The sequence below is a fragment of the Aythya fuligula genome, chromosome 1 (assembly GCF_009819795.1).
Source record: "Aythya fuligula isolate bAytFul2 chromosome 1, bAytFul2.pri, whole genome shotgun sequence".
In the NCBI taxonomy this organism is placed as follows: Eukaryota; Metazoa; Chordata; class Aves; order Anseriformes; family Anatidae; genus Aythya; species Aythya fuligula.
In genome coordinates, this window is record NC_045559.1 from 72,359,469 (window position 1) to 72,381,033 (window position 21,565).

Here is a 21,565-nt window from a genome sequence, read left to right on the forward strand (position 1 = left end):
TTATCCTGATCTCATTTAAGAATTGTAAGACTGTGAAATGTAAATTACGGATTTTTGTATACATGAGTGTACTAGTAAGAAAGAAAGTATTTTGGAAGAAATTCAGGACTTGGATGCTTAAAACTAAAGACTTCTAAACTAAAAATTAAAAAAAATAAATAAATAAATAAAAATTAAAGAAAACTAAAGAAACTAAAGATTCTTAGATTTTGAAATGTTTATTTTATGAATTTAGTGCTAGAAAAAGATTATTGCATCACATAACTTCCTTGTTAGTCAAGATAAATGAAAATTTATACGTCTGTGTTAAGATTTAGGGATTGAAAATGCTATTGATTTATTGCTTCAGAAGTATTTAGTGGTACTGGTCAGAAATGTCACGTGCTTATGATAAATACATTTCATGAGATTGTTTTCCTTATATTTACTGAACTATGGATGTAAAATTCCAAAGGAAGAACTAATTTTTTCCGTCTTATAGAAGGAGTAGGTATAGGTGCTTCTTGTGATAATACTTACTGTGGTGAGGGCATTTGCCCACCAATAAAAAAAAATAAGTCATACAGTTTACTGAAATTCCTTCAGGTCAGCAAAGATTTGACTAGCTAATGTATGGATAAAAATTGTGCACCCATTAACTTTGGGAGTTAAAGAATTTTCTAGTGCACTGACTTCAGCTATTAAGCTTTTGAAACTGTTATTTAAAATCTTTCTTGTTACCTTATTTTTCATTGAAAATTACTTTCAGTTCCTTTAAAGAGACTAATGACATTTAATTTTGGCTTTCTGATACTGCTCACTGATTTGTTCAGGTAGATTTTGTTTGAAGGTGTTTCTGTTAGTCAATTACTGGTATTATAAAATTATGTAATCAGATGAAGTGGCTAGGTTGTAGTCCTTTTGTTTCTATACTTCGGGGTTGAATCTAAAAGTACATACTTACAATTATGCTAACCCTTAAAATATCAGGAGATAAATCTTCATTATATACTTATGGAGAAGAAATTCACATTACATAGCATAATAATCTGCAGGTTGTTTTTTGTTTGTTTGTTTTTTTCAATTTTGTTGTAGGGAACAGTAGAACTGATTGCAATGAAGAAGCCAAAGGAAAGAACTCAACTTTTTGAACAAATCAGTAATTCATGGCAATATGCTGAGGAATATGAAAGAAAAAAGAAAAAAATGGAGCAAGCAGAAGAGGATGCACACTTTAATTATAACAAGAAAAAAAGTATTGCAGCAGAACGCAAACAAGCAAAGATGGAAAAAGAGGAGGTAACTCAAATTGCCTAATTTTTCTGCATAATTTTACATCATTTAGGAATTTAGATATGTTTTTTAAAATTCACTTCATTCATACAGTATTTTTTCAATATACTTTAATATACGTAATTTTCTGTACTTTTAAGTATATAATTATAAAAATGTGATAATTTAAAGGGTAGATTTGCCAGGATAATTGATTTAAGGGTATGACTTAGGTATCTGAGTTTTGATTAGTGCACATTACATGAATTATAGCTGTTGGTATGTTAGCCAATACCACTTTGGACTTGAAATTAGACTTCTGGTTATTTTAAAATCTTGTTTTGAACTAATAAATTTAATGTTGGTAGGCAGATCGTTACCAGATGCTCATCAAGGAAATGCATGAAAACAGGATACAGCTACAGCTTTTCCAGCTTTATTACAATGAAAAAAACATTGACTTTATGAAAAAAAGGTTGGATGAAAAGAATATGGAGGCTAGTATCAAGAAAGATTCTCTTGCTACAGCAGAAAATGAATTTAGAGCCAAGAAAAAAGTGCTTGGTGTACTAAATAGAGACCAACAGCGCTTGGAAGGAGAAATGAAGTAAGTTTTCCAATCAAGTTCTCTGATAGTTAAAGCACAGTCTTTAAGGGAATTGCTTGGAAGGCAGGCATTTCCTGCTGAAGCAGGTAGTGTGATATATCTATGCTACTATGGAAGTCAGTTCGTAGCAGTAAAAGTAATAACTAGATATTGGGGTCGTACCATCCTTCCCAAAGTTTTCAGTAATTTTATTATAGAAATAATGTGTTTGCCATGAGATTTTAGACTGTTGTACTTCACTGACATTTATATTTTCCATGGATATTAAAATAAAAAAAATCATCTGTGGGTATGTAGCCTTGCAGCTGGCAACCATTTTTGATTTGTATGTTTGTTTGAGGGGATGGTTTTGTTTTTTGTTCCTTTAGGACTCTTCAAGTGTCACTGGTTCAGCATAGAGCCCTCTATGTAAAAGCAAAAGAAAACACTTCCTACCAAATCAAGAAAATAGAAATGTCTAAAAAATTTCTGAGGGACAAGGAGAAATACTGTGATAAGGAAAAGCAGAACATAAAAGACCTGGAGATAGAACTGTATGAAACTGAGAAGGCGTGGAGAGAATTTGAGAAGAAAACTAAAGAGGAGATATTGCAGAGAGCAGCAGATATTGAGCTGAGAGAAAGTCAGGTGAATTGGGAGAACAAAAGCCAAAGTGTTGTTTACTAGTGAAGTCTGAAATCCACACTGATGAATCTGTGATTTCTAATGTTCTTGCTGTTGAGTTCAAACAAAAACAAGATTTTAGCTTTTATTCAGAGACTCTTAATCAGATAAATAGAAATGATGCTGCAGTCTTTTGGGGTACTGAGCTGTCTCCTTTCTGGTAGAAGGGGAAAAAACAGGCAGATTTCTGGGAAGTTCCAAGCAGTGAACAGTTCTAGGAAATCTGAATATTAGAAATGTCCTGTTCTGACATTAGATGTGGTACATATCTCAGGGTGTGTAGTCTTCTAAGCAATAGGAGAAGGTATTCTATTGAAAGAAGCAATGAATTTCAAGTGAATAAGAAGTTGAGAAGAGTTTGATGGAAACTTTCAGAAGAGTTGTAGGCAGGGACTTGCCTCTATGGGTTAGGGTTATAGCTGCATGTAATTATCCATGGTTAGGCTATTTTATCTGTTTGGGGTTGATTGGTTGGTGTTAGTGTTTTTCTTTCTTCGTGGAAGTCCAGAAAGTACAGTATGGGAGGGTAGGCGAGAAAATATCTTGTAGGGTCTTGGGCTGAGGGGATCCATTTTGAGAAATTAAATATTGCTGAAATCTGTTTTCAATTCGGAAAATGAAAACAAAAATGCAAACAAGATCGTGTTGTAATCCCACCCAATGTGGGTCAGAATCTAAAATTGAGATACTCAAAAGTGAGCTTATTTCAAGTTTTAGAAGGGAAGTACTGAATCATTTTACAGTAAATTCACATTTTAGAAAGCTATCTTTGCAACCATTTGGTGACAAAACCCTCCTAAAACCAAGTACTAGCTTCTCGTCTCCACTGTCTCTTCCTTAAAGTATTTTCTGATCAATTAATGGAGAACCTGAGGGATTGCTTATTTTAGCATGTGAATCTTTGTGTTCTGCACTTTAGACACATTTGTCAAATTAGTTGTAACTTTGCGGCATTGCTTAAAGTGTTGTTTCATATGTTAACCTTAAAAGTATATATTTGATAATGTAGAAATGTTGTAATAAGAATGGTGTTATAGTAAATCTGCACAAATTTTGGCCTGTGCAAAGACTTCTGTGTTACCGTTCGCTGTAAAGTACTGTCAACTTTATGAACTTTCCTGGAAGATAAAAATTGTTTTAAGTTTAAATATTTCTTGTCTGTGGTCTTAAATAAGTGTAAGCTTTGAATTGACTCTTCCTTTAATATAATTGCTGATAATGGAATTAATAGCTGGAATGACTAAAAATTATTTGGCTTTTGTAATATTTTTTTAATAAGGTAGATAATTACTAACTGAGGATATAAAACCATGAGCCATCCCACTTTCAGTGGTGTGAAATTTTTTGTTTTTTTCCCAGTTGGAGCGCTATAAAGAGCTAAAGGAAATAGCAAGAAGGAAAGTGGCTACGCTAACCCAGCAGCTAGAAAAACTTCAGTGGGAGCAAAAAGCGGATCAAGAAAGGATGAAACTTAACAGGAGAAAGAAAAAAGAAGTTGAGGTACTTGTATCCAGCTAGAATTACGTTTAAAGAGAAAAATGTTCTGTTTCTGTACCTGTGCCTCTGGTTTAAATGTCTATATAAATACATAAAGTGCTTTATCGCAAATCCTTAGCAAAGGAGATTGATTGTGAGTGTTCGTGTAGTTTTCGTATTGCAACAAGTTTAACAAAATGACTTGTATATTTGTTCAGAGAATGGTTGGATGGGCCCATGCAACCAGATTTTATTTTGTGAACACTGGCTGTAGCATTTTACAGTTGCTCAGAATTCAGAAAACTCAAAAGTCCATCAGACAGGATGTTACCATTTCTAGAGGTCCTTACATCTAATTGTTCTAAACGTGAATTTGCTTGTATAGAAAAGCCTACATTTTACATGATAGCTTGAGGGTGTAAAGTCATTCTTGCCATCATATTTAAGTTAATGCTTGTACATCCATTTGCTGTTGATAGGATGCTTTTTTCATTGAAGCACTAGGTACCAGAAGAAACTATTCACTAACTAAAAGTGAAATTCTATTCCTTGTGCACCACAAATTCTGTTTTAGTGTTGAGAAGGACATAAGGGATGCTGAGAGTTCATAAAATGTATGTCTTACCATTCAGAGTTGGTATTACTCATGTGTGTATATATATGAAATTCCTATTAAAATAAATTGGAACTTTGTGCTTCTCTATTTTTGCATAACAATTCTCTTACCTCCTTTAAATATAGATATCAAAATATCATTAGTGTGCATTGCTAGTAAATGTTACATGCCTTTAAAAAATAGAAAGGAGTAGAAGGAGACCAATAGATTTAAAATTAGAGATGATAGAGATACATAACGTACTTTGAAACAAAACAATAGGTCACAAGGATTTTGGAAGTTATGACTTAATAAAATGTGTATTTTTTTTTTCACTTGATGTAGTATGTGTTTTTATTAAGTTTGAGTAGTTGAAAAGGCTTGTTTTGTTGTTGGTTTGTTTTTGCTAGTACTATGTTTTTGTTTGGGGTTAGGAAAAAGCTTTTATTCTTGCAAAGCACATTTTTTGTTTTAACACCTGTAATTTACTAACACTGTGTGTAAAATTATCCCACTGATGGTGTCGTGATTCTTTGTGCTGAAGAGGCTTTCTCTGAACTGTTGCCAAACATGAAAAGTACAGTAACGTCTCCAGCAAGGTAAAATTATTTTTGCTATTCATAGTGCAGCTTAATCTGCTATTGAAAATAGATGCTGTTGCGTCAGCATGAAATACTTACAAGGAAGAAAAGATGCATCTCAGTACTTGGAATTAAGAGCTTTATATATTGCTGTGAAATAAATAAGTAAATAAAATCATTTGATTCTTAACACATTCTATATGTGATTTCTTAGGAAAACATTAAACAGACTGTGGAACGGATAGAAGAGCATAAAAGACGAATAGAGAAGTTGGAAGAGTACACCAAGTTATGCATGTATGTTTAAAAAAGTAAAAGCTAATTAGATTTCTTGTATGTTAACGTATTTTCAAATTCTTCTGCTGTGGTATTAATTTTTCCTGTTACTTTAGCTGTCAAATTAAGTAGGAAATATGATGACACCCATATGTTGTTTGAAACGTTATTATAATCGCTTCTAATTTCTTGTATGTGTGCAAATTACATCACTACACGTAGGGTTTGGGGCTATTAGTGTAGAAATTCTGAGAGAGAGAATAGGGGCAGTGTTGTAGTTGTGCTGCTCTAGAAACAAGTTAATATTGACACTGTATTAGGAGCACAACTCAGTTCTTGTTCTGTTTTCTACCTGATTTTCACTCTTTGTGAAATAAAAGTACATAAGCCCTACGTTGACCAACCCGATCTAGCTTTGATGTTAGCCCTGTTCTCTGCAGGTCAGAATAGATACCTTCAGAGATTTCTCCCAGCCTGTTGTCTTCCTATGCATCTGTATCGTGCACTTTGGCTTAGCGGTGCTGTGTATGCACTGAACAAAGTTTTGCTATGGTCAGATAGCAGCAAACCCATTGCAACTGTGATACAAAATTATTTTAATTAAGTATTGTGTAGTGGAGTTTAGCAAAGCCTTAATGACTTTGCATTGGCATGAAGTGAGTCATAGTTTTGAATGAGAATCTTCAGTCCTTCATAGTTTTACAATATCAGACCTTTTATTGATGGTGGATACAATAATGGCGTTTCATATTGCAGTCATAAATTCACACTGGAACTCAATTTGGAAACCTTAGCAATAGCTTGTGCTATAGAATGCAACTCAGTAAGTGACTTCTTACAGATTCTAAAAGACTTCAATGATTGTTTTGTAGTCTGTGGCCTTGGAATGATTTTAATTTTGTAAACCAAAAGCTTGTATACATGAAACAGTAAACTGCTTTCCTCCCTTTGCTTTGGCTCAAAGTGAGTCATTGGCAGAGAAGAAACGTCAGGAAGAAACACTTACTGAAGAAATAAAAAACTCAACAATACGAATGGCTGAAGTGAATGAAGAATTGAACAAAATAGTTGGTGAACTGCAGAATGCCAAAATCGATTACCATGAAGGAAAGCGTCAGCAAATGAGAGCAGAGTTGCTGGAAAGTCTCAGAAGACTGTATCCAGATTCTGTGGTAATTGAATGACCTCACTTAGATGCCTTATATTACAATTCAGAACTGAGAATTCTGCTTAAGACTGTGTAAGCAGCTAGAGTAAAGTGGACTCTCTTGTATGTTATGTTAAGCTTCAGGCCTGCTTCAGTGCACGTGGCAAAATAGTACTACTGGAAGAGGAGCATTTGCTGTCATTATTTTTCAGAGATTCCAGTAACAGACTAGTACTTGCATCAAAAAAGTTTTGATCGCTTGTGTGCTTTTTATGGAGTGTGACTTATTTTTTTTTTTTTCCTATTCTAAACTGTGATTGTCTATACTAAAACATATTGACTTGCTTACTTTGAACAAATGAATGGGAAGATCAGCTCTAAGCCCATCTATCCCAGGAAGAATACTCCAGGTGCATTTGTTCCCATTTTTTTCCCCAGATTGTTCTCGATACTCCAGACTTCTGTTCACAAATGGTTTGTTTATCAAATACTATGCTTTACTTAAATCACCCACCGATAATGTCAGTGTTTTGTGTATTCTAAGTTATCACGAGATCTCAAGATATTTACCAAAATTGATTGAATGCTTTATGAGGCATGTCTACACCACTTTTATAGATACTTTTAAAGATAATTATTCTGACTCTGGAAGCAACTCCAAGTAAGAACTCTTTAATAAATCTAATCAACTGAATAGTTGCTCCCTGGGTATACCTCAGTATACTCAGTCCTTTTCGGTATGCATACTCATTTGAGATTTACAAGTTGGGAATTCCATTTTGGAAAAACAACAAAAAAAAATGTTTAGAAGTTGACATCTCTGCTTCCTAGTGCAGCCATAATAACGTAGTATTTTATTTTTTTCTTAGTTATGCTCTGCTTATTTGTCTTTGACAGAACCTCAGCATGTGGCAAGTGTTAGCTTTTTATAATACGTGCTCACAAGATGTTCAAAAAGAATCAGAAGAATGACTGCATGTCTCTTTTTGCTTTCTCTTTACGTTGTATCCCTATATGACAAGAATTGGACCATACTGGTGATACCTTGCTCGCCTAGGGGAGAGCTGGTGTCCTAGGTGTTCTGTCATTTTCCTTCAAGAGCTGCAGACTTAGAGTACTCACCAATGCAATGGCTTTGGAAATAGAAAGTGGATAACTTAAAACAGCAGCATGTGAGGCAGCAGAGTTGCTTTGAGCTGCTTCCTTTGATGTATTAATTCTAGATTACTGAACACAATCCAAATTAAAGTCTCAGGATGAAAGGTCATGACAGGTTTCATCTGATTGATAGTCCACTAAGTCCTCAGTCAGAACTAGAGGAAATTTTGGTGTTGGTCTTTTGGATTTCATAGGCAAAAAAAAAAAAAAAAAAATACAAATGCCTTATTGTTTCAAAACATTTAGTTCTTAAATCAGTGTTAAAGTTTATATTCTGGAAATATATTTTTTTTAATGGTCAGTGAACGTTCCAGGTACTGGAATAGCCACCCAGCAATCTTGAGTCCTGCTGTGTAAAGGCCACATGGCACTTCTCATGGTTTTGTCTGATTAACATAGTGAACTTTGCAGCTTACTACAGTTTTTACAATTTTATTTTCAAAATGTCATTCCTACACTAGTAGTTCTAATTGGCAAGGTTACTGTTTTTAGATTGTTAGGCGGCTGTTATTTATTCCCATAGAAATCTGGCATTACACCTGGACTCAAATGCCTCTGTGTAGTTCTGAGTGTCTGAAACATCACATGCCTGAGTTGCAGACAGGAACATCCAAGTTGATGAAACTGAGGAAAATGAGGAAACTAAATGAAGGCGTTTATAGTGTTGTGTGTTATCCTTGCAATTATTCTTTTTGTTTCAGAGAATTGAAAGCATTTACCAAGAGAAGGGTAAAAGAGCAGATCATAGTAAGCTACAATTTGATCTGCTGTAAATTATATTATTTATACTATGGCATCAGATAATGCTGTGGATGACCTATCACATACAGCTCCTCACATGCTCACATACAGTCTTCCTGTTATCATTTGATAATAAACATAAAATCATAGAAATGCAGGAGACCAGTAGCTATATGTGAACAAGCAGGAAAATTGTTCTTCAATAAAATTATAGATTACAATGTTCAGAATGTGCATTGGCTTTAATTTTTCAGGGAAAGTTCAACTGTAACTAAAATTACAGGAACAGAACTAAAGATCTTTAGGGAACATACACAGCAAAGAACTGAAGTTCTTGTAGGTGAGAGTTCTCATGGGTGGGAACAGCTGTTGAAAGAGCAAAAGCGAGTGTATTACAGAACTTGAAAGAATAGTTAGAATTTGTAACTGCTTTTTGGTAGTAGGTGGTTGTTTATTGCATCACAGTGATAATCTGATAATACCTGTATCTGATCATACTTTTTTTTTTAATATGTTTTGATCTGTGGCAAATAATCTTGTTATTGTCATTTAGATTTACTGTCATTCTGTGGAGTTAGTATGCACTTGGAATAAATTTTATCTCTGGAGGTGATACTTCAATATAAGGCAAAATAGGCTTAATTATTTGGACTGCACAGTACAAGAAAAGCAGTTTTGACTCTTTTTCATGCTACTATTATAAGAAGTTAACTTATTTTTTGAGTTGAAGCTACAGTAGGCTGTTTAGTCTTTCTTGCTGTCATTTTCCAGTTAGCCGTTCTATTTATATAGGATCTTATCAGTCAAAGATCTTATTGTATTAGGCACTTTCATTCCAGCCAAAAAAGATGCTTAGCCAATTTTACTATTGTCACTCTGTTGTACTTCTAAAAGTACATGCTAAAGATTGCAAGTAATGCAATAAGATGTATGTAACTGTCACCTTAGGGGAAGAAATTAAACGTTTTCAGATTTTGAAGTCATACTTTGCCATTTGGACTGATGACTACTAATTACATTTTTATTTCTCCATATTTTTTATCTTCAGTTTGGAAGACTGCTTGACTTGTGCCAACCTATTCATAAAAAATACCAGCTTGCTGTCACCAAAGTGTTCAGCAAATACATGACTGCTATTGTTGTTGCCACGGAAAAAACAGCAAGAGATTGCATACGGTTCCTAAAACAAGAACGAGCTGAACCCGAAACTTTTCTTGCTTTGGATTACCTTGATGTAAGTACATTTTTCTTTTTCCTGTTATCAGCAACTTAATACACTTGTAAATCTTGATACTGTCTCCTTTAAGCTAACTAAAACAGGCTTAAGTGCTACAGTAAAGCAAACATGGTTTGAGAACGACTGTAAAGCTCAAAACATTACATGCTCTTGATGAGATTCAGACCCTTCTTCTGCCTATATATTTAGATGTTTTATGCCTTGTGAAGTATTATCACAGACCAGTTGAGGTTGGAAGGGACCTGGAAGTGTTCTTGTCCAACCACTCTGCTAAAGCAGGGCCATGTAGGGCACATTTCCCAGGGCTATGTGCAGACAGCTCTTGAATGCTTCCAGGAAGGGAGGCTCCACGAACTCTCTGGGCAGCTTAGTCCATTGCTCTGTGACCCATAGCACAGAAGGGCTTCCTAGTGTTCAGGTGAAACCTTCTGTGTTCTGTTTGTGCCTGTTGCTTCTTGTCCTGGCACTGGGCACCTCAGTGCAAAAACCTGTCTCTGTTCTTTATACTGTCTCTACAGGTATTTGTACATGCTGTTGAGATCACCTTGAGCCTTCTTTTCTCCAGGCTAAACAGATCCAGGTATCTTAGCCTTTCCTCACAGGAGAAACATTCCAGTCCCTTTAATCATCTTAGCAGTCCTCTGCTGCACTCCAGTAGCTCTATATCTTTCTTGTCCTGGGGAGACCAGGCCTGGACACAATACTTCCCACAGCACTGCTGAGGGGAGGAAAAGGATAATCTCCCTTGACCTGCTGGCCACAGTGCTGTCAGTTGAGTCTAGGATACCATTAGCCTTCTCTGTTGTAAAGGCACTTTGCTGGCTCGTACTAAACTTGGTGTCTACCAGGACCCCACGGTCCTTTTCTGTTGGACTGCTTTCCAGTTTTTTAGCCCTCGGTTTGTTGCGGAGCATGGGATTATTCCTTCCCAGGGGCAGGACTTAACATTTCCCTCAGCTGAATGTCATGAAGATCTTTACTGCCTGGTTCTCCAGCCTGTCCAGCTCTGTCTGGGTGGCAACATGACCCTCTGGTCTGTCAGCTGCTTCTCCCAGTTCTGTGTCATTTGCAGACTTGCTGAGGGTGCGCCCTGCCCCATCATCCAGGTCATTAATGAAGATGTTCAGCAGGAACATCCTAGTGCTGACTACTGGGATACATAGCTTGTTACTGGCCTCTGGCCTCCTCCATTTCGAGCCTGGCAGTTCAGCCAGTTTTCAGGGCACCTCACTGAATGCTCATACGTCAACAGCTTGTCTGTGAGGATCGTGTTGGGTACAGGGTTAAAAGCCTTTACTGAAGTCCAGGCAGACAGTATCCACTGCTCTTCCCTCATCTACCAGGCCAGTCGTTTCATTGTGGAAGGCTATCTGGTGAGTCTGTGCTGACTGCTCCTGGTTACTTTCTTGTTCATGTGCCTGGAAATGGATTCCAGAATTAGTTGCTCCATCACCTTCCCAGGGTTGTAGGTGAAGCTGTTTGGCCTGTAGTGTTGTGGGTCCTCCTTCTTGGTCCCTTTTGAAGATGAGAAAGATGTTTGTTCTCCTGCAGTCCTCAAGCGTCTCTCCCAGTCATCGTGATTGTTCAAATGTTATTGAAAGTGGCCTTGCAATTACATCAGCCAGTTCCCTCAGCTCTTGTGTGTTCATCCCATCAGCCAGTTCCCTAAGCTCTTGTGTGTTCATCTCATCTGAGCCCGTGGACTTCTGTATTTCTGGTTTGCTTTAGCATTCACTGACCTGATCTTTCACCAAGGGCATGTTTTCCTTGTTTAAGCCTTCAACTGATGTCTGGGACCTGGTGTTCCTGAAGGTTGGTCTTGCTAGTATAGTCTGAGGTAAAGGAGGTCTTCTATCATACCATTTGACACCAGGTCCTCTGCCTCATTCAGCAGAAAGTGTGTGTTTTCTCTCATCTTTCTTTTGCCATCTATGCACTTACCGAAGCTCCTCCTTTGTCATCCCTGGACATACTCAATTCTGTTTGGAATTTGTCTTCCTTAACTGTAATCTGTGTGCTTGCATAGTGCCTCTCTTTTCCTACCAGGTCTTGTGTCCATGCTTCTATCTTCTGTATACTTCTGTTTGTGTTTTGTTTTTTTTTTTTTTTTTTTTTCTTCCTTGTAGCCTTCCTGCCATTTTTACTTGACTTCCTGCATGTTGGTATAGACCTCTCCTGGAGGGAGGGGATCCTTGAAATTAACCAGCATTTGTGAGCCACTCTTCCCTTCAAGGCCTTGTCCCATGGGACTCTTCCAAGCAGATTCTTAAAGGGACCAAAGTCTACTCTCTTGACATCCAGTGTCATCATCTTGCTTTTTGACCTAATTTCTCCTCTTAAGATCCTGAACTCTCCTATCACAGGGTCACTGCAGTCGAAGTTGCTTTCATCTTTTGCATCAAGACTCTCCTTGTTGGTATGAGGTCCAGCAGAGCACCTCTCCTCACAGATGCCTCCCACACATGGGTGAGGAAGTTGTCTGTGATTTTCAGGAGCCTCCTATATTGCTTACGTCCTGCTGTGTTGTCCATTGAGCAGAGAGCTGCTTGGTTGAAGTCCCCATGAGCACAAGGGTCTGTTGAAAGTGAGGCTTTACAGGTTTCAGGACTGTTTTGTACACAGAACATGAAAAACAGATCTGTTTCTACTTTTGTAGTGACTGAGTGACCCATTATTTTGATTTGTACATCCTGTCCCCAGACCACTGAGATTTAAATATGGTTTGCTATTACAACGTGAATTTTAAACACTGCATGTTTGCATTACAGGTTAAGCCAATTAATGAGAAGTTAAGAGAGATAAAAGGAGCTAAAATGCTGGTGGATGTTGTACAAACTCCATTTGATCCACTGAAAAAAGTAATTCAGTTTGTGAGTGGGAATGGCTTGGTCTGTGAAACAGTTAAAGAAGCAAGACAAATAGCATTTGATGGACCAGTGAGGTTGAAAGTAAGAAGTTGAATTTTGTTCTATATGTTAGGTATTTAATGCCATTTAAATATTTATTCTATGTACATCCTACAAAATACTGCAGATAAACAAAAAATGATGCTGTGCTCTCTAGTCTATTCCCACATAAACAAATAGCCAGGTATTTTACATGCTTGCATTTTTCTCTCTATAGTAGTATATTTAAATGATTTCCTAGGTAAAGGAGGCAAATTAGAAAAGATTGTTAGTTAGCGTTCAGACTTGTTTCTTGACATAGTCCTCTGTTGATAAAAGGAAAGATAAGGAAAAATGGATAATCCTGTTCTTAAAATAGTTGATTTTAAAAATACAAATATCTTGATAGCTTTTCTGTGAAGAAATGCTTTAAAAAAATATTTTAAGAATCTGATAGTTGCAGATATAGACTGTAGACAGATGAAACAGCTTCTTTGTATCTTGCAGTTTTTTCTTTTTTTGCCATATCTCTATTTCTGTCACTGTCTGTGGAGCACTTTTATACACTTACTAAAGCTTTTAAAAATCTTGGTTAGAACAGCTTTAAGTTGAAGGTGAGCGTGGCATCTGGGTTGCTTGAAATTGAGATGACTCACAAAAAAAATGTTCCTTACTAAGACTGAAGCTTACTAAGACTGAAGTTTTCTGTTTGTAATGAGGTGGTCACTCTTCCAGGTGTAGAGTTTTCCTTCCATTATCACCTTGCTTGTTTTGCTCTACTGACCTGGCCAGAACCTAAATTACTAACATACAGGAATGTCTTAAACTTCTTAAATGGAAGGAAATCACAAGATTTCATTTCCTTTTCCGATCTGTTGTAATAATAACAGAATGTGACCCAAGCCATAAACAGCAGGCTTTTTTGTGGCTTAGTATATTTCATATCAGTTGGTTTGGAATACAGAGTCCAACAAGAATATGTTTGTCACTTGTTTAACTATGTTATTTTGATGCACTAGTTCACTGCTTTGTGTTAAGAATTTATTTAGTTACTTATTAATTTTTACTTGCAGACGGTGGCGCTTGATGGAACTTTATTTTTGAAATCTGGAGTGATTTCTGGAGGATCAAGCGATTTAAAATTCAAAGCCAGATGTTGGGATGATAAAGAAATGAATAAAATGAAAGAAAGAAGAGAGAGCTTGATTAATGAGTTAAAGGTAGGCCTCTTAAAGAGCACTTAACTGCAAAAGGCATAAAGTCTAATTTAATTTAAGAGTGGGAGAAATGAAGGTGATTCCTTAAGCAGTAAACAGGACATAGTAGTTGTTTATACTGTTCTAGTTTTTAGTAATATACTGTGAGTCCCTGTCTTCAGCTGGTGGGTTGGCTCATGTATCACAGAGGTGGAGAACAAGGACAGTGTTGTTAATATATATACATATATATAATATTCATATTCCTTCAAGGAAAAAAATGGGGTTTAAAGTACCCTACAACTTGTAGCAAAAAAAGTCAATACATTCTGCTAACATGAAAACATTTGCACAGACCAAAACCTGTCAATATAAAATGATTCTCAAAACCTTTAGTTATTGGGGGGGGGAATGAGGAGTCTGGGCAGAGAGTAGGAATTTGCAAGTCTGTGCTTTCTTTTAAGAAATAAATCTATGTGAAATGACACATGAGTGTGACCAATGATATCAGCATTTACTTTGAAGGTGGCCGTTTTCAGTGAGGCTAGCGTTAAATAGTTAACAAACCTGAAAAACAAATAATTTCTCAATACATCAAATTTCATTTTAAATGCTTTTTCTCTTCTCCTGTTGTAATATTTTTCTAGGACTTAATGAAAATCAAACGTAAGGAGACTGATTTGAAGCACTTGCATGCTCAGTGTCATGGAACTCAGATGCGACTTAAATATTCACAAAGTGAATTAGACCTTATTAAAAAGAAACATCTTGCTAATCTCTACATGGTGTAGTACTAAGCCTTTATAATTTTCATGCTTAATCATTGTATTTTTGTATATATCTTCATAAATTGTGATTACCAGCAGTGATGTATTGCTTCCTAACGTAGGGTTTTTTACCTTAATTTGTTTCACATACAGCAGTTATGACTAAAGAATTACTAAAACGTATATTTTTTAAATGACAAAATAATCTAAATAAGGCTTTTCCTAAATTAGCAGAAATTCAAATTGATTTAAAAACTAAGTTTGGCCTATCATTTAGTAACTTCCCAATGTCTGGTTTAACTCAACAGACACTTAAATGATACTTATGTAATTTGCTTCTCTACTGTAACTATTGCATGTAAATTAGCAACAACTGTGAGTAAGTAGCATTTGAGAAGAAAATAGTATTTCTAACCAGAAAAGTACAGTTCATCTGGATCAGAAAGGTGTTAGTTTCTAGGAAGTTAACCATCCTGTTAAGAAAAATTAGCATCTTTTTCCCTTCTATGTAGGAGAAATCAAAGCTGGAAAGTGAACTAGTAAATACTGAGTCCCAGCATGATATGATAAATGAAGGAGTACTACAGAGAGAATTAAAAATAAAAGAATTTCAGAAGAAAATCAATGAGGTAGGTCCTTCTGTCATAGTCACACAGTTTATGTTGTTATTCTACAGAAACTTCTTTCTGTACCATATTAGAGTTTGGAAAACTTCAAACTTTTACAAACCTAGTCTACAAAGTAGGTTACAATTACTCCAGTAATCATCCCACCTTTTCTACCTTGGTCACTTACCAAGTGAACTGAAATGTCCTTACTTTACAGTTGGGTGTTAGTATGTATGAAGCATAGCTTCGCAAATCAGTTTCATTAAAATCAATATTCTGTGATTTACATGTGCCAAACACAAACCCAACCAAGGGAATGCATATACTTTGAATACTAGATGATGCTATGCCTAATCTATATGCTATAATTCCAGTTGATACCTGAGAAAATAATTCTGAGTTTGAAGAATAGGGGTTTTCTTCTCTTTCCCCTTCCTCCTCTGCTATTAAATATGATTTACTCTTTGTATTGAGCGTAGATGGTCTACCAAATTTCACAGCTTTAGAGCTGTACAGTACAAACTTCCAGTGTGGATCAAATCACAGAAAAATACTCCAGCTTTTTCATGTCTGAGAGTATAATTTCAAAAGTCTTATCTTACTTGTTCTGAGACTCCAGTGTCTAAGATTTTGGTAAGAAAAAGAAAAAATCATGTACGTATTTTAATGTAGAAAGATAATTATAGAGTGTGATTGCATGACTAGACCATGACTACCTTTTGCCATGAAGTCTTTCTGGCTCACATGGGTCTGTGACAACATACACATACATGAAGCCCAATTTTAAACTCTCCGTACGCCTATACACCTACAACATTTACAAATCTCTTGGTAATCAGCACTAAGCAGATGTCTGTAGAGGTATCTCTTCTGGTATCTCTTCTTCTGGTATCTCTTCTTCTGAAAAAGAGATGATCCACACTTCTGGAACCCAAAGACAGATTAGGCATGTGCATGCCATCAGGAATAGAGCTCTATCTGTTTTCTAGAGCTGAGACCAGATCTTAGTGCTGCTAGAATACTTTATTCTGGACTCTGCAGGTCTTGTGTCTAGGTGATGACATTACACCACTATATACTTGAAAAGCAAATAAAGAGCAGCAGTGTAAAGAGTCCTTTTGTTGTTGTTGTTGGAAAGTGACAAATACCTGTGTTTTCTGGGTGCTTTGATTACACTGGGGGAATGAACAGAGCCCTTCTGTTGGAAGGGATCTATAGTGATGTAGTCCAATTGCCTGTCCTCTTCAGGGCTAGCCAGAAATTGAAGCCTAGTAATGGAGACATTGTCCAGCCTCTTGAGTGTTGACAGGCGTGGGGAATCAACCACTCCTCTGAGAAGCCCATTCTAATGTTGGACCACCCTCAGAGTAAAGAATTTTTTCCTAATGCCTAGTCTGACCCTCCCCTGGCACAGCTTTATGCTGTTCCCTCACATCCTGTCATCGATGACCAGGAGCAGAGCCCAGCACCTCCCTCGGCACTCCCCTCCTCAGGGAGCTGCAGGGAGGTCACGTCTTGGCTCCTTTTCTCTAGACTGGGCAACACAAGTGTCCTTAGCCTCTCCTCACAGGACATGCCTGCCAGCCCTCTTACCAGCTTTGTTGCCCTCCTCTGGATACTTTCAAGGGCCTTAATATCCTTTTCATATTGTGGAGCCCAGACTGCACACAATATTCACGATAAGGCTGTGCCAACATTAATATAGCAGGAGCATCATCTCTTTTGAGTGTACACCTGTGCTGTGTTTAATATATCCCAAAACGCAGTTTGCTCCTTGGTTGCCAGGGCACACTGCTGCCTTATGCTGAGCCTGCTGCAAACCAGCACCCCCAGGCCCCTGTCTGCTGAGCTGCTCTTCAGCCACTTGGCTCCCAGTCTGTGCCTGTGTCCAGGTGCAGCACCCAGCATTTATTCTTTGTGCCTGTTGTTCTTCCTGGGATATACCAGCACTGCATCTCCCAGTTTAGTATCATCAGACTTGCTGAGGATGAACTCAGCTCCTGCATCCATCAGTCCTAGATGTGAACCTCAGGAAACACTGCTGGTGACCAGCTGCCAGCCAGATGCAGCCCCAGTCACTGCGATGCTTTGGGCTGTACTGTTCAGCCTCTTCATCGCCCATTGTAGTGGCTGAGTCAGCAAATTCTTCATTGCACTGATTTTCTTCTTTGTTTCATTTTATGGTTATGTTTGTTTTTTTAAGACCATTGTATGCTAATGACTATTGTCATTGAAGCCTACTCCTTCTCCGTTTTTATCAGCAACAGATGTTCTCAAAGATGTTACGTGATCTAACAGGTTAGATTTCTAGGCTGTCTTTTCTGTAGATAGTTCCGCCATCTCATAGCCTCAGCTCCCTCTCATTCCCTTCAGATGGTCTCCAGAATAGTTCATGCAGACAGCTGACATTCAAAAGGTTGATTATTGTGAAGAGATAGAAGGCATTCAGTGACGTAAATAGAACTAAAGCCCAATATAGTACCAAAAGGGGTTTCATAGTGTGTTCTGCTAGAATTCAGATAAGAGCTCTGGTGTTTCTGAAAAATAAGTATGTTATTCTCTACTGCTCTCTGAAAGCCACCTTTGTCATAGGTCTTGCCAAACACTAAGGAATCTGGTACATCCTTTGGAAGAGGGGTGGTGCAGTTAATCTGGAAATTCACAGCCCTGCACCCTGATGCTTATGTAGATGTACATATACACATATATGTACAAACACATATTCCTCACCACTATCAGGAGTTACGTGAGGTGCATAGTACATTATATAGCTTAAACTGATAAGAATGGGTCAGAGGCTAGAAACTTCCTTGAATTAATCTGTGACTGAAATTCTACATGTGAAGAGAAACCAAAATTACAGCGTATTGTCTTGGTTGTGGTACGGGCATGGGGGAGTGCACGTGTGTGTCATCCTCAGACACTGAGGAAGTCCTTAGTGTTTGCACCATAAGAATCACAAATCCAGGTAAATTTTCTTTTGCTTGTATTGAGGGAAAACAAACAAACAAAAAACAACCTTCCCCTCCCTCCAAAAAAAAAAAAATGTGCCTGTCTGTTTCCTGTGAATAATATTACTTGGTTAGATACAGCATTTGGTATCTGGTTAAACAGGGTTACAGACCAAAACAATGTAAACAGTTGTTTTTTGGTCTGTAAAGTTGTCTTAAAATGTTGTTCAGTCCATTGTTTTTGTTAGTATGTACTGTATAATTAGGAAATGGGAGATTCTGTAGCAGTTCTTTTGATGTGGCTCTGCTTTAAATGGGATGTAGCAATTAATATTTATGGATCACTTGAAAGGATTAAAGTGAAGAAATGAACTACATCAAGAAGCCTGTAGCTCACTAGTAGCTTGTATACCACTTAGTTTTCTTTCCTTCAGGTGAGTGGAAACCACAGACAAAACTATGGATGTTTATTATACTGTAATGACTTCAATTGCCTTTATAATGACCAGGCGCTGTCAAGAAGAGCTTATATGGGAGTTAACATTTTGCAGGTCATACACCTTCTATTGGGCATTTGTAGTGAAGGTGTTATTTGAAAATGTCAAGTACAGATTCTTAGTTCCATTTGTTGTTTCCTTGAAGTATCTTGAAAATGTGGTCTGTAGCATGAGATGATTATTTAAGTGTTTTCCTTCCTTGGGCTGCAAAACAGCATAAACATTGTGTTCCTTCTTTATTTATTCAAAGGTTGAAGATGCTGTTTTCAAGGAATTCTGTGAAGAAATTGGCATAGAAAACATACGTGTGTATGAACAAGAACATGTGAGACAGCAAGAGGAGATTGATAGAAGAAGGTTGTATTTGTAATTGAAATGTTAAAAAAAAAAAGTGTGTGTGTGTATATATATATACACACTTTTTTATATATATATATATATATATACATATCAGATTGTGCACATCAGTAAACAAGTAACTCCATCACAGGAGATACCCCAAAAGCCAATAAGACTGAAGAAGGTATATTACCATTGCAAGAATTAGCAGTGGCACTACCATGGTTTGGGTTTATTAGACGGTTACAGCCAGAGATGTTATGCAACAAACTTGAAGTTAAAATGTAGCATAGTTGCTAAGGCATAGTTATCTAAAATCCACATTGAGAAATGACAGTTGAAGATGATGTGAAGGCTTCGTCATGGTCATAAATCTTAGAGAAGAACTGGATGTAAAATGCAGTGATTCAGCATAGGAACATACTATCAAGGGAAAATGGCATCTTAATTTTCTTACAGGTAACTTTCAACTCAAGAAGGAAAATGTCATAGGATCACAAATTTGTATCTTAAGGAATGAAAATGTTAAAATGAAATGTCTGCTTGTGGAGCAGGTATTTTCTGGCAGATAACAATGCATTTCCTGACATAGTTTATAGAAAGTACACTTTTTTTTTTTTAACACAACTAGTGTGATGTCTAGTGCTGAACTCTATTTTCTTTTCAGCAGTATTTACAAAGAGACCTCTGGCTGGCTTCCAGTAATGTGGCTAAATGTGCCTCTTTGGCTAGAATTGCAGTGAGATAGTGCAGTACATTCTGTTGAAGTTAAAAGCACCTGACAGAAGTGATTCGATCATTTATTTATGTTGGCGAGAACGGAAGTAATGGTGATGTGTAGAAAGCTGTTAATATAATAGTGGAAAGAGCAGCTTTTTGCATGGCTGTATGCTACCCTGCACATATGGCTTTGGTTTTGCTTGTGTCCTAACTTGCTATCATTAGTCCCGCAAGCCTGTGCTAGAGTGCATTCTTACTTTGGCCTAAAGAGCCTGAAGCTGGTGTTGTCAGCCCTTTTGCCTGAACAACAGATGTAGCGCTGGTGGAACGTTACCCAGGAGCTTAAAGCTGAGAGACAGATAGTAACAGCTGAGAGGGAACCTTTCTGTGAGCAGCCACTTGGTTTTTACTTCATTAATTTCTCACAGCAGAAAGTGAGAAAGCTTCTTCTGTTGTACCCCTATAAACAAATACAGGTCTTAATTAAGAGAGGATGAGCATGGCTGAAGATGGCCTAAAAAGTTCTGGTCTCATGTTACTTAATTACTGCCTCCCAGCTGAGATAGGCTCTTTATAATTAGATACACGTATGTGTCTGCTGATGAGGCTTACTCCTAAGGCTGAACAGGGAGTGCAGGCATTGGACACAGCACTAGGGTAGCTTTTGCCCATCTCATCTCTCTATCAATTATCTTTATCCCTTAGGATAAAGGATCCTGAGATACAGGAACCTTTAGCATTAAATTTGATGTTGAATGTGACCACATTAGATCCTTATATTGTATTTGTAGAAGGATTACCACTGTATTTTTATAAATTCCAGTATATATCCATGATTTGGTGTAGTGAAATCTATGTATGCAAATTTCTGTGATCCAGTAGAAGATTCAAAAAAAAAAATGCATATCTAAACAGTAGAAGTTAAAAATGTATCTTTTAATAATGTAAAATCACAGTTACTATCCTGGTTTGTAAGTGTTGGCTTGAAATACTGTACTTTCACTAGACTGGAGTTTGAAAATCAGAAGATGCGACTAAATGTTCAGCTGGAATATAATCGTGGTCATCTACAGAAATTAATAGACACAGTCAGCAAGCTGAGGGAAACAATTCAAAAAGATGAATTTGAGATTACTGGGCTACTTAAGGTAATGCACATATATAATATATGTGGGGCTGAGAGGACGGAATGTGCCAAGTTACAATTTTAAACATCACAAATTCTGTTGAGTAATTCTTCTAGTGCCTAATTTGGTCCTGACTTTGTAAGTTAAGAAACAAAAAAACAACAACAAACAAAACAAAACAAACAAAAACCACCACCAACAAAAAAAAAAACACAGCTGCACGTTATTCTTTTAACCTTGGAATAGCCTGTCATATTCAAATATTTATTAATTACTTAAAATAAATTCACTAAAAATAAAACTGGGATTACTGTTTGTACAGGGTTGTGTTCAGTTTATATGAAATGGCAGCATATGTCTACAGATAAAACTAATAGTATGTAGCTGAGACTCCAGCATATTTTATAATGAATAGTAAATAACGCTGGTGCTTTGCATCTTTATGGTGCTTCACAAATACAAATAGGCATAAAATAACTTAGTATGAAAGCCAATTTAGATTTTTAATGGAAATAATATGCATGAACTCTTCTTACATAGCATTTTTTGTTGTTTTTAATTACTTCAGCAAGATCATGTTGGTAATATGGAAAAAAATATTCATAATTAATTTTTATAGTATTTTGCTTGTTAAATAAACTGTGCTTATGGTGCACTAAAACAGTGCTTTGAATAAAGTAAAAACTGCTCCAAAGTGTGTGTGGGAGGGGGGAGGGGACGAAACGCATCATTTGACATGCACA

General features: G+C 36.8%; 1 protein-coding gene across 1 annotated transcript in view; it reads left to right on the forward strand.

Moving 5' to 3' along the window:
• Positions 1-21,565, forward strand: part of SMC1B (structural maintenance of chromosomes 1B) — a 35,034-nt gene that overhangs the window by 2,791 nt on the left and 10,678 nt on the right. The window contains exons 4-16 of the mRNA XM_032186066.1: positions 1,075-1,278; positions 1,620-1,858; positions 2,227-2,485; positions 3,881-4,021; positions 5,388-5,470; positions 6,414-6,621; positions 9,544-9,729; positions 12,501-12,680; positions 13,691-13,837; positions 14,461-14,598; positions 15,093-15,209; positions 18,887-18,993; positions 20,702-20,843. Of these exons, the coding sequence (XP_032041957.1) occupies positions 1,075-1,278; positions 1,620-1,858; positions 2,227-2,485; positions 3,881-4,021; positions 5,388-5,470; positions 6,414-6,621; positions 9,544-9,729; positions 12,501-12,680; positions 13,691-13,837; positions 14,461-14,598; positions 15,093-15,209; positions 18,887-18,993; positions 20,702-20,843 (2,151 nt within the window). The remainder of the gene's footprint in view (positions 1-1,074; positions 1,279-1,619; positions 1,859-2,226; positions 2,486-3,880; positions 4,022-5,387; positions 5,471-6,413; positions 6,622-9,543; positions 9,730-12,500; positions 12,681-13,690; positions 13,838-14,460; positions 14,599-15,092; positions 15,210-18,886; positions 18,994-20,701; positions 20,844-21,565) is intronic.